This window comes from Pelobates fuscus, chromosome 4 (assembly GCF_036172605.1).
Source record: "Pelobates fuscus isolate aPelFus1 chromosome 4, aPelFus1.pri, whole genome shotgun sequence".
Taxonomy (NCBI): Eukaryota; Metazoa; Chordata; class Amphibia; order Anura; family Pelobatidae; genus Pelobates; species Pelobates fuscus.
The window spans coordinates 48,675,655-48,691,784 of NC_086320.1; the positions used below are offsets into that span (position 1 = coordinate 48,675,655).

At 42.5% G+C, this 16,130-nt stretch overlaps 1 protein-coding gene across 1 annotated transcript in view; it reads right to left on the bottom strand.

Moving 5' to 3' along the window:
* Window positions 1-235: 235 nt before the first annotated feature.
* LOC134608376 (oocyte zinc finger protein XlCOF7.1-like) overlaps window positions 236-16,130 on the bottom strand; it is a 345,455-nt gene continuing 329,560 nt past the window's right edge. Inside the window, exon 3 of the mRNA XM_063451137.1 lies at window positions 236-3,146. Within this exon, the coding sequence (XP_063307207.1) occupies window positions 1,263-2,720 (1,458 nt within the window). The 5' untranslated portion in view covers window positions 2,721-3,146 and the 3' untranslated portion in view covers window positions 236-1,262. The remainder of the gene's footprint in view (window positions 3,147-16,130) is intronic.

A 16,130-nucleotide genomic window follows, 5' to 3' on the forward strand; every position in this document is an offset into this window, starting at 1 on the left:
CTTTCCTATGCGACCGGCTGAATGCGCGCAGCTCTTGCCGTGCGTGCGCATTCAGCCAAATGGGAGGTACGGAGGAGGAGAGCTCCCCGCCCAGCGCTGGAAAAAGGTAAGTTTCTACCCCTTTCCTCTCCCCAGAGCCGGGTGGGAGGGGGACCCTGAGGGTGGGGGCACCCTCAGGGCACTATAGTGCCAGGAAAACTAGTATGTTTTCCTGGCACTATAGTAGTCCTTTAATGTCTTGCTATGTAGCTCTGTGTGCTCCCTGTACATCATGGCTAATTTTTATTTGGTGTGCATTGGAAGAGGGGTAGTCTTATACGGCGAGTGTATCCCAAACTCTATATTTTAACTGGAAAAGTTGGGGGTCGTCTTATACGCCGGAAAATATAAAAAATATGTGGGACTATGGATGTTCCCATAAACTAAGTCCCTATCAACTTGTGCCTTCGAGGGTACCCCTTAAATAAAGCCTCCATCAACTCCACTTGCTACAGGAAATAATTGACCACCCTCCCGGTTGGCTGGATAAATGATAATAGCCATTTTTAGTAAAGAGTGATTTTTATTGTATCATTGTTATATTTATGTATACAGGTTACACTATGGTTCCTCTGTTTTGTATTTATATGACTTAGCGTTCTAGCAAGAAAAAGACCCATCACATTGAAAGGTAAAGAGTTTTTACAGTGTGCACTTTGACACTTTTTTTCTGTGGTATTTCTGATTTTATATTAGTGCACTTGGTGACAATACACTTGGAGTGGTTTTTAGGCTGCTCTTTTATTATTTGGTTGGAGCGCCCGATATCCCTTATATTTAACTTTTTTCACATAGTGGAAAACCGACACATACCGCAAGCCTCTCAGATTGGCAGCAGGGACTATTCTGGGGACTTGCCTTATTTAAAAGAGCAATTCTGCAGTTTGTTGTATTTTAATTTGATGTCATATATATGTCAATACCGTATTATCTTTTGCTTCATATTCCTATGTGCCAACACTAGGCCTCTACTTGCCATGGGTTGAGCAAGCCTCTGTACCTGACCTTTATTTTAGGGACTGTGGATCTATACAAGTTTCAGCGTTTCTTATGACGTTTTCTACTACTTCTCTCATTTATTAACAAGCCTATACTTGTAAAACTGTCATTGTAATCTTGTTTGACTATGCATTTAAAAAAAAAAATGTAAAAAAAAAAAAATTTACTTTTTAAAATCAGTATGTAACTATAACATTTTACAACTTCAGAACATCAGAAAATTCCTATTTTGTGTGAGTTCTCTGATGTCTAACAAGCTTTGAACTATCGACAAAACATTTCCCACATTCAGAACAGGAGAACGGCTTCTCTCCTGTGTGAGTTCTCTGATGTACAACAAAGTTTGATTGCTGGGTAAAACATTTCCCACATTCAGAACATGAGAACGGCTTCTCTCCTGTGTGAGTTCTATGATGTACAACAAGGTATGATTGCTGGCTAAAACATTTCCCACATTCAGAACATGAGAACAGCTTCTCTCCTGTGTGAGTTTTCAGATGTGAAAACAGGTTTGATTTAGATCCAAAACATTTCCCACATTCAGAACAGCAGAACGGCTTCTCTCCTGTGTGAGTTCTCTGATGTAGCATAAGTTCAGCTTTCGTTCCAAAATATTTCCCACATTCAGAACACGAGAAAGGCTTCTCTCCTGTGTGAGTTCTCTGATGTCTAACAAGGTATGAATGCTGGCTAAACCATTTCCCACATTCAGAACATGAGAATGGCTTCTCTCCAGTGTGAGTTTTCGAATGTGAAATAAGGTTTGATTTAGTTCTAAAACATTTCCCACATTCAGAACAGGAGAACGGCTTCTCTCCTGTGTGAGTTCTCTGATGCGCCACAAGTTCTGATTCAGTTACAAAACATTTCCCACATTCAGAACAGGAGAACGGCTTCTCTAATGTGTGAGTTCTCTTATGTCTAGCAAGGTTGGATTTAGATCCAAAACATTTCCCACATTCAGAACATGAGAACGGCTTCTCTCCTGTGTGAGTTCTCAAATGTGGAATAAGGTCTGATTTAGTTCCAAAACATTTCCCACATTCAGAACAGGAGAACGGCTTCTCTCCTGTGTGAGTTCTATGATGTACAACAAGGTGTGAATGCTGGCTAAACCATTTCCCACATTCAGAACATGAGAATGGCTTCTCTCCTGTGTGAGTTCTCTGATGTAGCATAAGTTCTGCTTTCGTTCGAAAATATTTCCCACATTCAGAACATGAGAAAGGCTTCTCTCCTGTGTGAGTTCTCAAATGTAGAATAAGGTCTGATTTAGTTCCAAAACATTTCCCACATTCAGAACAGGAGAACGGCTTCTCTCCTGTGTGAGTTCTATGATGTACAACAAGGTGTGAATGCTGGCTAAACCATTTCCCACATTCAGAACATGAGAATGGCTTCTCTCCTGTGTGAGTTCTCTGATGTAGCATAAGTTCTGCTTTCGTTCGAAAATATTTCCCACATTCAGAACATGAGAACGGCTTCTCTCCTGTGTGAGTTCTCAAATGTGGAATAAGGTCTGATTTAGTTCCAAAGCATTTCCCACATTCAGAACATGAGAACGGCTTCTCTCCTGTGTGAGTTTTCAAATGTGAAATAAGGTTTGATTTAGCTCCAAAACATTTCCCACATTCAGAACAGGAGAACGGCTTCTCTCTTGCGTGAGTTTTCTGATGTGCCATAAGTTCTGATTTAGTTCCAAAACATTTCCCACATTCAGAACATGAGAACGGCTTCTCTCCTGTGTGAGTTTTCAAATGTGGAATAAGGTTTGATTTAGTTCCAAAACATTTCCCACATTAAGAACAGGAGAACGGCTTCTCTCTTGTGTGAGTTTTGTGATGTATAAGATCTGACTTAGTTAAAAACCCTTTCCCCATTTACAAAACATGAGAAAGGCATCTCCTCTGTGTGAAGCCTAAAGAGTAATGGGTAAAACATTTCTCACAGTTAGAACATGTGATTTTTTTTGTTTTCTAGCTAATTTGTAGACATATAGGATTCAGAGAGTTTGAATACTTGATCCTTAAAAGATTTCTTCATAATCTTGCTTTGTGCTTTTCTGTTTTTGTCATATTCTTTGGGATAAATTCTGCTGGTGGAAACACCTGAAAGAAATGTACTGAGAGTTAAAGAAAATGTGTCACTTTCAGGAAATACTAAAGTCACCAAAACAACTTGAATACGTTTTTGTATATAGATCATGCTTCTGAAGCCTCAATGCTCAATTCTCTGCCGTTTAGTAATGAAATCATTTGTGTTTCTGTCCATCCAGCCCTAGACACACTTACCCTCACTCTGACTGACACAGCCTGCATGAAAAAAATGGTTTCATTTTCAATCAGACAGTAACTTACTTTAAAAGTCATGAACAGAGCAGGAGAAAAGCAATTTGAAATAAAACAGAATTTGCAATAAGGGAAGTGTAAATATTTGATGACTCTTTAGAGGAAGTGTTTAGGAAGGCTGTGCAAGTCACACACAGGAAGTTGTGACTAGTGCTGCTTCTAACCTTTCTGGCTAGGAATAGATGTTAAATAGAAACTTCCAATTCGTAACCATATAGGTAAATTTGATATGGAGAAGATCCACACCCCTTGTAAATTAATGTATCACTGTGCATCTGTAGAATTTCTCTCTTATATTGCTACATGTTCAATGTATCTACCTATTTATAAAAATCACTCAGTCATGTCCAGGCTTGACAACGGCACACTTTCACTTTCATTTGCTTTGCTTAAGTCTATAAAGCCTCTCTTAACTACATTATACTTTCGTAATGATTACCATCTTGTAGACGGGGAGAAATCAATAGTTTCTCTCATATGCCTCTCAGCATTACATTAGCATTGTCGAGATTGTTATAAAAAAAAATATTTAAAATACCTTCATTTTTTATATGTGATTTATCTGTATGTGGGCATAAATGTAGGCATTTTTTACATTCTGTTATTTTTTTTAATCTGAACTGCCAGGAATGCCACGGGGTCCTTGCAATTACTTGCAAACAGCAGATGTGACAAAACCAGATAAAAATGGTCATATGTCCTGATTGTAAGGACACTTCTTGAGTCAGCAAATATATCCTGCTACAGTGTTCATAGCTAAAGCCATTTCTTATCAGTTTGACCCTCGTAGAAAATGTAACCCCCCTCATTATGATAATAAATCTTGTTCTGCAATATGATTACACAAAATGAAAGTCTAGAAACTTCTCTTTCCAAGCATTTATTGACCATTGCTTTGTTCTAATAATTTGGTATGCATTAAACTTCCATCTGGTTTAGTGTAGCATAAAAGTGTGGTTCCCTCCAGGTATAGTGAACACAGGAAATATCCCAACACCACGTTACTGTAATTATCTGATTAGTGCTAGCATTGCATTAAAGATCCAATATCGTCCATGCTGCACAATCTCCTTCCCCACACCCATGCTGTCTCCCTTCTCATTCTCTCTCTCCCTCCATGCTGCCCCTCTCCTTCTCTCTCCATATGTAATAGACTGATGAGTGCTTGCCTTGCATTAATGATCCAGTATCCTCCATGCTGTTCCCCCTCTCCTTCTCTCTCTTCCTCCATGCTGTCGCTGTCCCCCTGTCCTTCTCCCTCTCCATGTTGTCCCCCTGTCCTTCTCCCTCTCCATGCTGCCACCTCTCCTCCTCTCTCCCTCTCCATGCCGCCCCCTCTCCTCCTCTCTCCCTCTCCATGCCGCCCCCTCTCCTCCTCTCTCCCTCTCCATGCCGCCCCCTCTCCTCCTCTCTCCCTCTCCATGCCGCCCCCTCTCCTCTCTCCCTCTCCATGCCGCCCCCTCTCCTTCTCCATGCTGCCCCCTCTCCTTCTCCATGCTGCCCCCTCTCCTTCTCCATGCTGCCCCCTCTCCTTCTCCAAGCTGCCCCCTCTCCTTCTCTCTCCCTCTCCATGCTGCCCCCTCTCCTCTCTCTCTCTCTCCATGCTGCCCCCTCTCCTCTCTCTCTCTCCATGCTGCCCCCTCTCCTCTCTCTCTCTCTCCATGCTGCCCCCTCTCCTCTCTCTCTCTCTCCATGCTGCCCCCTCTCCTCTCTCTCTCCATGCTGCCCCCTCTCCTCTCTCTCTCTCTCCATGCTGCCCCCTCTCCTCTCTCTCTCTCTCTCTCCATGCTGCCCCCTCTCCTCTCTCTCTCTCTCCATGCTGCCCCCTCTCCTCTCTCTCTCTCTCCATGCTGCCCCCTCTCCTCTCTCTCTCTCTCCATGCTGCCCCCTCTCCTTCTCTCTCCATGCTGCCCCCTCTCCTTCTCTCTCTCTCCATGCTGCCCCCTCTCCTTCTCTCTCTCCATGCTGCCCCCTCTCCTTCTCTCTCTCCATGCTGCCCCCTCTCCTACTCTCTCTCCATGCTGCCCCCTCTCCTACTCTCTCTCCATGCTGCCCCCTCTCCTACTCTCTCTCCATGCTGCCCCCTCTCCTACTCTCTCTCCATGCTGCCCCCTCTCCTACTCTCTCTCCATGCTGCCCCCTCTCCTACTCTCTCTCCATGCTGCCCCCTCTCCTACTCTCTCTCCATGCTGCCCCCTCTCCTACTCTCTCTCCATGCTGCCCCCTCTCCTACTCTCTCTCCATGCTGCCCCCTCTCCTACTCTCTCTCCATGCTGCCCCCTCTCCTACTCTCTCTCCATGCTGCCCCCTCTCCTACTCTCTCTCCATGCTGCCCCCTCTCCTACTCTCTCTCCATGCTGCCCCCTCTCCTACTCTCTTTCTCCATGGTGCCCCCTCTCCTACTCTCTCTCTCTCCATGCTGCCCCCTCTCCTTCTCTCTCTCTCTCCATGCTGCCCCCTCTCCTACTCTCTCTCATGCAGCCTCCTCTCCTTCTCTCTCCCTCTTTATGCTGTACCTTCTCTCTCCCTCTCCATGCTGTACCCTCTCCTTCTCTCTCCCTCTCCATGATGTACCCTCTCATTGTTGCCCCCTCTCCTTCTCTCTCCATGTTGCCCCCCCTCCTTCACTCTCTCTCTCCATGTTGCCCCCCTCCTTCACTCTCTCTCTCCATGTTGCCCCCCCTCCTTCACTCTCTCTCTCCATGTTGCCTGAAAAATATTATTATGTACTTTAAATGTATTTAATGTGTTGATATAAATATTATAAGTTTTATTCAGATTGCTTCCAGAACACTGAAATTGAGAAGCCATACCTTGGCCTATAGAGTATTACAGACTTTCATTGTATAGGAATGGAGACCACATCTGGTTCACTTTAAGAGTGATGTTGAAGGGCTTGTTTATAGTAACCTTTGACCTAGCCTTAAAAGCCTGAATTCCTTTGAAGACTCACATTTCTACAGGCAATTATTCATTACATCATGTATATAGAAGTTCTTTGTCTCACATATCTTGCCGCCAAATATAACGTATGACTTTAATCATAGATTTCAAATGATGCTAAGTAACTCCCCTTTTTCTAAGATAGCCACTTATTTTAAAGTAAGGCAATCTTATGTATACTCCCCTCTGTAACTGAATTTTAAACCCATAAAACTGATTGTAGTTTAGAATTCGTGGCCAATACCTTTAACATCAAAAATGGATAACATCTAGAAAATTGCTCTCTGTATTGGACAAAGACTGTTAAAGACATTTGTTATTACCAGATGGATTGTTATGTTTGAATAAACATAAGTTAAACTGCAAGATACTTGATTCGATTGTTAATAAAACTGATATGTGACAAACAAAGATTTCACGGAATGCCAATTTCCTACATTTAATGGTGGAGAATGCGGGCAACAACAGCAAACTTTTGATTTAAGCCTGAATTATGACTGCTACAAGCTACAAGAAGAAGATAAGAAAATCACTCAAGAAAAGTTGAAATTGTTCCCTGAAGAAAAAGCTTTAGTACCCGGCTTGAAACAGGAGAAACACAAGGGACTGATACAGCAGGATGGCATCCCAAAAATCCTTTTTTTTTAACATTCAGCTTTACTATGCGAAAATAGAGTTGCGCAGGGCGAAAAATCGTTCGAACGTGGAAATATGCTCAGTACTGACGGAAGAATAAAACGATAATAATTGAGAGGACAATCTGTATCCTTTTATCCATACTTTATTTATGAAGAAATAATGTTATGACGAATTGCAGATAGAAGAAATAACTACATATTCCAAAAAGTATTCTTCCATCAGATGATGCGCACACCTGTGGAAATCAAATACTTCAAGGGTATGTGTCTTTAACATGTCTGTAGAAGTTGCTCATATGTATATTGAAACAAATTGTATTAACTGTTTAGTTAATTATGGATTGGCAGCAAAAGACTGCTGTCAAATGTAACAGGATCTGTCTGTAAAAGAGTTAATCCTAAAAACGCTATTGTGTATTGAAATGGTTAGACAGATTAACTGGTATTGAGCAAAGCAATGTGGTTAAAAGGGAAAGAAAAAGTTGCATTACTGGCAAAAGGCTTTCTGGAAACTAATGATTCTATAAAGGAATGGTGTCAACTTAAAAAGACCAGTAATTGTTATGTTTGTAATACATCGAAACAAAAAAGAAATGTGTTGTTAAAAACAATTGAAAAATACATGTGTTGTTGCAAGGTCTAGTAATTTACCTAGCCCCTAGTTAAACTATACATCTCCTTAAAAGTGCTAAAAGAAGGAAATCGCCCCCCATGGCTCTCTTTTGAGAGTGCATTGGATGCAACATTTGTTGAAACAAAACCTCAGACTCTCGGCAGTTGTTGAAAGGATTAAGTAATGTCAAGGAAATTAAGATTTTAATATAATGAAAGAAATGCTTAAGAATCAGACTGATCTGTTAGACAGAACCCTTAAACAATGTCTCACATATCCAAGATTAGACGTTGTTACTAATCTTGACAATTTGCAAAAATTGCTAGTCTGGGGAATGTTACAGATATTTTGTGGAAAAATCTGAAAGATTTGGATTTTAGTTTGGAAGTAGAAGTTGTGTGAAAAGGGCAGAAGAGAAGAAAAGATATAGGAAAAATTGGGAAATTGTGCAAGGAAAAGGGTCAGATGGATACTCTCAGATTAGCCAGATTGATTAAAAATGTGTCTAAATATGATGAGCAGAGAGGACCTTTTTACAATATGAGTGTTTTTGAAGGTGAAATGAATAAACGAAAATTTAGTGATGTGGTAGCCACCAGATGTCGTTTGATCTGGCTGCCAGCCTCATTAAGTGAATGGGTTAAAAATTAACTCATTGATGTGTTGGAGGATAAAGAATGTGAAAAGCCCAGAGTTTAGTTGCAGGAATTGTTTCCAAATATATTGCTAATGGTTGTACAGTGTGCAACTGGTTTGAATAGTTTTGAATTTTCTATTTTTGATTAATTTAAATGGAGAAAATTATGATATACATGTTTGTGCTAATTTAAGGAATAAGGCATGGAATTTGATTACTGACACAAAACCGTCTACTATGTCTAAAGAGTAACATAGGCAGAGTGTTAGTGAATATGTCTCTAGAATATCAGGGTAACCAAATGAGCTAGATTAAGAGATTTTGCTGCTATGAAAATTATGAAATCCTTGCAATTGTTAAAAAGGAAAAACACAGGAATAACTACAATGTTGCACAGACACACTTTTGTCTAGGGATACTTCAGCAGGACTGGCCCCTATTAAAAATGTGTCTAGTGAAGAAGGTAGAAGGAGAAATTAGGTTATTAATTGAAAATGGTAATTTTAGAGTGAGGTTTAAGGAAAGACCACAAAATTAACAAAATTACCAGGGTACTAAAAACTATTCGGCCACACCCCAAGATAGATATTATAGAGTTTTATTAGAGTAATTCTATGGTATGCTATAATTGCAACCAATAAGGTCATGTTAGGAGATATTGTCCTAAATATGAAGAAAAAAAAAATTACCCAGTGAAAGGGAAAGAAAATTGAATTTCCCAGACCATAAGAATCTACAGAGAGTGGCAGCTGTAAAAACAGAGCATACATCTTCAACCAACCCCCCCCCCCCCCTCACATATCAAATTCATGTGAAGAGTGTATACTGATGTTAAGTGCCATTGAAAGAAAGGTGTCACAAATCGACAAGTAAAATCTGCCTAAACTCACCAATAAATAGGGATGTGAAACCCCTAGCTATTATCAGATCTATCTTGCTGATAACGAAGTGAAGATGGGCGACCATATATTTATGGAAGACTAGAGGGAAATATAACACAGTTTTATTAGAAACAGGAGCAGGAATGACTCTAATAAAACACGCTTGCCTTTAAAAATGTAAGCATATGAACAAATCCCTTCTAAGTTTAATGGAACACATGCAATTCTATCCAATGATAATGAAGTGGAGATTGAAGGAGGAAAAATCTTTTGGTGATTTATAGTTGCACCTCTCCTCCCACTGTACTATTATTATGGGAATGGATGTTATCAATGAAAAAAAAGTTGTATGTGGATTTATTAAATTTGGTTTTATGGCAAGCTTTAGGTGAGAGCAAAACAGGTTGAGTGCTTAAACCTAATAATTTAAGATAGTTTAGTCATGATATAACTGTAAAACAGAGTGAAGTGTCACCTTCTATACAACAAGATGATGAGGTTGTACCATATCTTAAAACTAAATACCCCACAGTGTGCTCTAAGTCTAAACAAGAGTGTGGGATAGTGAATTTGCAAGTTGTAATTGTAGTTCTAGACCCCCTGCAGTTAAACAATATAAGATCCCAAAGAATAAGAAGAAGGTGTGAATCAGGTGATAAAAGCATTGGTATCTCAAGGAGTGTTGAGAGTGGGTAATTCCAAATGTAAGTCACCATTTGGCTAATAATCAAGCCAATGGCACTTATGGTTTAATTGTAGACACGTATGTGGTGAATAAGTAAATCTCATCAGATATCATGGCGCAAATAGATGCTAATGTTAAGTACTTTCTGTATTGGATATAGTCAATGTGTTCTTTTCTATACCATTCGATCCAGATAGCTAGTATTGCTATGCTTTTACCTTTAAAAATCATCAATATCTGTTCCAGGTGTTGCTACAGGGCTTCCACTCCTCGCCAGCTTACTTTCATAAAGCAATGGCTCAAGTATTGGAACCCCTGGGGTATGGGAATAAGATTTTGCAATATATTGATGATCTGTTAAGTTCAAACAGTAACAAGGGAAGAGCATGAGCAGATACTGTGTGATAATTGTCAAACACTGGCACATAATGGGTTAAAACTGAACACATTCAAAGTGCAGATCTTGAAGGAAAGATTTACTTTCCTAGGAGTTAATATAGATCCAGAATGTAAAACGCCATGTACAGCAAGGGTTAAAGCATTGCAGCAATTGCCAAGGCCAATGACAGTGTATCATCTACAGAAATGTTTAAGCTTGATAAATGTTAGCAGAGAATTTATATATGATATGGCAGGGATAGCAAAACCCTTATGCAATATGCTAACATATAAAAGATAAGATCATCTGGACAGGGGAAGCTGAAAAGAGTTAAATCTGTTAAAAGATGCTCTCACACAAGCGCCTGTGCTAGCTGCTCCCATTGAAACAGTACCATATATTGTTCAATGTTACGCAGGTGTCTCTTCATTAATAGCAGTTTAATGCAAAGGTAACATGAATCTTTACGAATACTGGGATATTTTTCTAAAATTATGTATCCAGTGGAAAGAGGAATGTTTTCCTGTGTAAAACAGCTCATGGCTGTATGATGGGCTTTAGAAGCAACACAACACAAGGCAGGATTTGGACAGATAAATTTACAAACCCCCCAAATATCTAAAACTGTTACTAAATTGTTCTGAGTTAGGAGTATATAGCCAGAGGGTAGCTCATTGAATATTGAAGTTACAAAATAAACCACCCAGGGTAGAAACCAGTAAAAGCTATGTTATTCCTGATTTGATGTCAGAAGAAAATGGAAATATAATGCAGATCTCCTTTTGATAAACAAATAGTACAAGGGATTTCTAGTTTGTATGTGGAGGGACGAGATTTTATGTTGATGGATCACATCACACAGGTTATGCCATATATGACGATTAAACAAAAGAATTGCAAAGATAGACTGCCAGGCCATATGGCTGCTCAGAAAGCGGAGTTAGAGTCTGTAAAGAAAGTTCTAGAAATAACAGTATATGACCCAGTGAATGTAATCAGTGACAGCAGTTATGTAGTTAAAGCTTTAACACTTCACCCCCCAATATGGAGAAACGAGGAATGGTAGATTCTCAGGATAAAGCTTTAAAACATGCAGGTATTCTGGCAGAACTGTTTAATTATGAAAAAGGAAATAAAGGTTTAACTTGTTGTGAAACAGACTTGTAGATCAGGAATTAAAGGAAACTTTGTATGAGGAGTTGTAATACTTGAAAAATGTAATGAGTGCAACTGTTAGTAAAAGACAAATAACAAATACCCTATAAGATTAGATAGAGAATGGAAGGATGTAGCTTTCAGTATAGAAATAATGGGTCTAGATACTGAAACTGGCATGTACAGGGTTAAACACAATGAAACACAAACATTTGTACCTAGTGGCTTATTACAAGAGCTGATTGTATTCAATCATCGTACACAGGGCATTTGGGTACAGGAAAACTGTTTAAGGTCCTGCAAAATAAATTGTATCATCCTAATTTAAAACAAAAAGTGTATCCATATATTGCAGAAGTGTCTCATATGTGCTCTTTAATCCAAGACCTAAATACTAGAAACCAAAATTGCAGAGAGTTCCTTTGGCAAAAATACCATGGTACTCTATATAAATTAATTTCTAAATTAAAATGAATAAAATAAAATAGAAATAAAAATGCTTTAAGATAAGAGTAATTGGTTAACATATTTACCAGGAGTATTAATGTCTATTCCTGCAAATCCAAACTCAAGTGTCACCTCATGAGTTAGTGACATGTAGAACTATGTAATCACTTTCCCTAATAAACCTTTTGTTCCAAGTACATTCAAAGTTACAGCAGAACAAGCTGAATAGTTGAAAGTATTACAGGAACATCTATTATTAGATTTGAAGTTTGCTACTTCAAATGTCGTCCCTTATGGTAAACTATGTGTTAAAGTTGTACAGCGCTACGGAATCTGATGGCGCTATATAAATAAATTAAATAAATATAAAGAAGTAACACAGGGAAATTATGCAGATATGTTTATGCCAGGTTACAAGGCAATGGTAAAATCATTTAAAACACCAGGTCTATGAAAAACAAGTTGGGAAGGTCCTTATGGTCCTTATGTTGGTCTAAGAATAAAAATTAGAACAAACTGTGTTACAGGTTTAAAAAGCAAACATTGGTACAAAGTGTAATAAATCAATTCTTGTGTCTAGTGATCAATGTAAAAGAAATGTACTAAGGTATAAGAAATGTACTAATGTATAAGAATAGTAAACTGCCATCTGTTTTTCATTACAGAACCAATACTGTTTTACATGGACACAAACCTGTATGATTTTAAATAAAAGGACAAATTGTTTGGACTTTCAAAGGACATTATGGACTTTCAAAGAGACTGTGCTTGTGGATTCGATTGGAGAGGACAGTATTTCATGGACTAAATCAAACCGATTGTGTTTTCTGGTTAATGTAAACTGTATACAATTGCACAGCATAATAACTATGATACCGTTATTATTAATGTTAGGTAAAATCAATGCCCAAGGTAAATTAATGAATTAGTGAAAAATGTAAAGGTAATTGTAACAAGAATTTTGTTCTTAGGAGTTCAGAAATGAAAGGGTTAAAATGTCTTGCTTCTCCCTCTTGGAGTGTAAAAAGCAATACAGACAACTGGAAATGGCTGTGTTAAAAGGCCTTTCCTTGTAAACTAATACTTAGATCAATATCAGAAAACAAAATTAAAATCCCATAAGTAATTGGTATAAGTTATTATGATGCAATATTTTAAAATTCATTAAAATAAAGCATCAAAGAGGGGCTTGAAAAATATTATTATGTACTTTAAATGTATTTAATGTGTTGATATAAATATTATAAGTTTTATTCAGATTGCTTCCAGAACACTGAAATTGAGAAGCCATACCTTGGCCTATAGAGTATTACAGACTTTCATTGTATAGGAATGGAGACCACATCTGGTTCACTTTAAGAGTGATGTTGAAGGGCTTGTTTATAGTAACCTTTGACCTAGCCTTAAAAGCCTGAATTCCTTTGAAGACTCACATTTCTACAGGCAATTATTCATTACATCTCTCTCCATGCTGTCCCCCCTCTCTCTCTCCATGCTGTCCCCCCTCTCTCTCTCCATGCTGTCCCCCCTCTCTCTCTCTCTCTCCATGCTGTCCCCCCTCCTCTCTCTCTCTCCATGCTGTCCCCCCTCCTCTCTCTCTCTCCATGCTGCCCCACTCCTCTCTCTCCATGCTGCCCCCTCTCCTCTCTCTCTCTCCATGCTGCCCCCTCTCCTCTCTCTCTCTCTCTCTCTCTCCATGCTGCCCCCTCTCCTCTCTCTCTCTCTCTCTCTCTCTCCATGCTGCCCCCTCTCCTTCTCTCTCTCTCCATGCTGCCCCCTCTCCTTCTCTCTCTCTCCATGCTGCCCCCTCTCCTTCTCTCTCTCTCCATGCTGCCCCCTCTCCTTCTCTCTCTCTCCATGCTGCCCCCTCTCCTTCTCTCTCTCTCCATGCTGCCCCCTCTCCTTCTCTCTCTCTCCATGCTGCCCCCTCTCCTTCTCTCTCTCTCCATGCTGCCCCCTCTCCTTCTCTCTCTCTCCATGCTGCCCCCTCTCCTTCTCTCTCTCTCCATGCTGCCCCCTCTCCTTCTCTCTCTCTCCATGCTGCCCCCTCTCCTTCTCTCTCTCCATGCTGCCCCCTCTCCTTCTCTCTCTCTCCATGCTGCCCCCTCTCCTTCTCTCTCTCTCCATGCTGCCCCCTCTCCTTCTCTCTCTCCATGCTGCCCCCTCTCCTTCTCTCTCTCCATGCTGCCCCCTCTCCTTCTCTCTCTCCATGCTGCCCCCTCTCCTTCTCTCTCTCCATGCTGCCCCCTCTCCTTCTCTCTCTCCATGCTGCCCCCTCTCCTTCTCTCTCTCCATGCTGCCCCCTCTCCTTCTCTCTCTCCATGCTGCCCCCTCTCCTTCTCTCTCTATGCTGCCCCCTCTCCTTCTCTCTCTATGCTGCCCCCTCTCCTTCTCTCTCTATGCTGCCCCCTCTCCTTCTCTCTCTATGCTGCCCCCTCTCCTTCTCTCTCTATGCTGCCCCCTCTCCTTCTCTCTCTCTCTCTCTCCATGCTGCCCCCTCTCCTACTCTCTCTCCATGCTGCCCCCTCTCCTACTCTCTCTCCATGCTGCCCCCTCTCCTACTCTTTCTCCATGCTGCCCCCTCTCCTACTCTCTCTCTCCATGCTGCCCCCTCTCCTACTCTCTCTCTCCATGCTGCCCCCTCTCCTACTCTCTCTCTCCATGCTGCCCCCTCTCCTACTCTCTCTCTCCATGCTGCCCCCTCTCCTACTCTCTCTCTCCATGCTGCCCCCTCTCCTACTCTCTCTCTCCATGCTGCCCCCTCTCCTACTCTCTCTCCATGCTGCCCCCTCTCCTACTCTCTCTCCATGCTGCCCCCTCTCCTACTCTCTCTCCATGCTGCCCCCTCTCCTACTCTCTCTCCATGCTGCCCCCTCTCCTACTCTCTCTCCATGCTGCCCCCTCTCCTACTCTCTCTCCATGCTGCCCCCTCTCCTACTCTCTCTCCATGCTGCCCCCTCTCCTACTCTCTCTCTCCATGCTGCCCCCTCTCCTACTCTCTCTCCATGCTGCCCCCTCTCCTACTCTCTCTCCATGCTGCCCCCTCTCCTACTCTCTCTCCATGCTGCCCCCTCTCCTACTCTCTCTCCATGCTGCCCCCTCTCCTACTCTCTCTCCATGCTGCCCCCTCTCCTACTCTCTCTCCATGCTGCCCCCTCTCCTACTCTCTCTCCATGCTGCCCCCTCTCCTACTCTCTCTCTCCATGCTGCCCCCTCTCCTACTCTCTCTCCATGCTGCCCCCTCTCCTACTCTCTCTCCATGCTGCCCCCTCTCCTACTCTCTCTCCATGCTGCCCCCTCTCCTACTCTCTCTCCATGCTGCCCCCTCTCCTACTCTCTCTCCATGCTGCCCCCTCTCCTACTCTCTCTCCATGCTGCCCCCTCTCCTACTCTCTCTCCATGCTGCCCCCTCTCCTACTCTCTCTCCATGCTGCCCCCTCTCCTACTCTCTCTCCATGCTGCCCCCTCTCCTACTCTCTCTCTCTCCATGGTGCCCCCTCTCCTACTCTCTCTCTCTCTCCATGCTGCCCCCTCTCCTTCTCTCTCTCTCTCCGTGCTGCCCCCTCTCCTACTCTCTCTCATGCAGCCTCCTCTCCTTCTCTCTCCCTCTTTATGCTGTACCTTCTCCTTCTCTCTCCCTCTCCATGATGTACCCTCTCATTGTTGCCCCATCTCCTCTCTCCATGTTGCCCCCCTCCTTCTCTCTCTCCATGTTGCCCCCCTCCTTCTCTCTCTCCATGTTGCCCCCCCTCCTTCACTCTCTCTCTCCATGTTGCCCCCCTCCTTCACTCTCTCTCTCCATGCTGTCCCCCCTCTTTCACTCTCTCTCTCCATGCTGTCCCCCCCCTCTCTCTCCATGCTGTCCCCCCTCTCTCTCTCTCTCCATGCTGTCCCCCCTCTCTCTCTCTCTCTCCATGCTGTCCCCTCTCTCTCTCTCTCCATGCTGTCCCCTCTCTCTCTCTCTCCATGCTGTCCCCTCTCTCTCTCTCTCCATGCTGTCCCCTCTCTCTCTCTCTCCATGCTGTCCCCTCTCTCTCTCTCTCCATGCTGTCCTCTCTCTCTCTCTCCATGCTGTCCCCTCTCTCTCTCTCCATGCTGTCCCCTCTCTCTCCATGCTGTCCCCTCTCTCTCTCTCCATGCTGTCCCCTCTCTCTCTCTCCATGCTGTCCCCTCTCTCTCCATGCTGTCCCTCGGCCCTCTCTCTCCCCATGCTGCCCCCTCTCCTACTCTCTCTCATGCTGCCTCCTCTCCTACTCTCTCTCATGCTGCCTCCTCTCCTACTCTCTCTCATGCTGCCTCCTCTCCTACTCTCTCTCATGCTGCCTCCTCTCCTACTCTCTCTCATGCTGCCTCCTCTCCTTCTCTC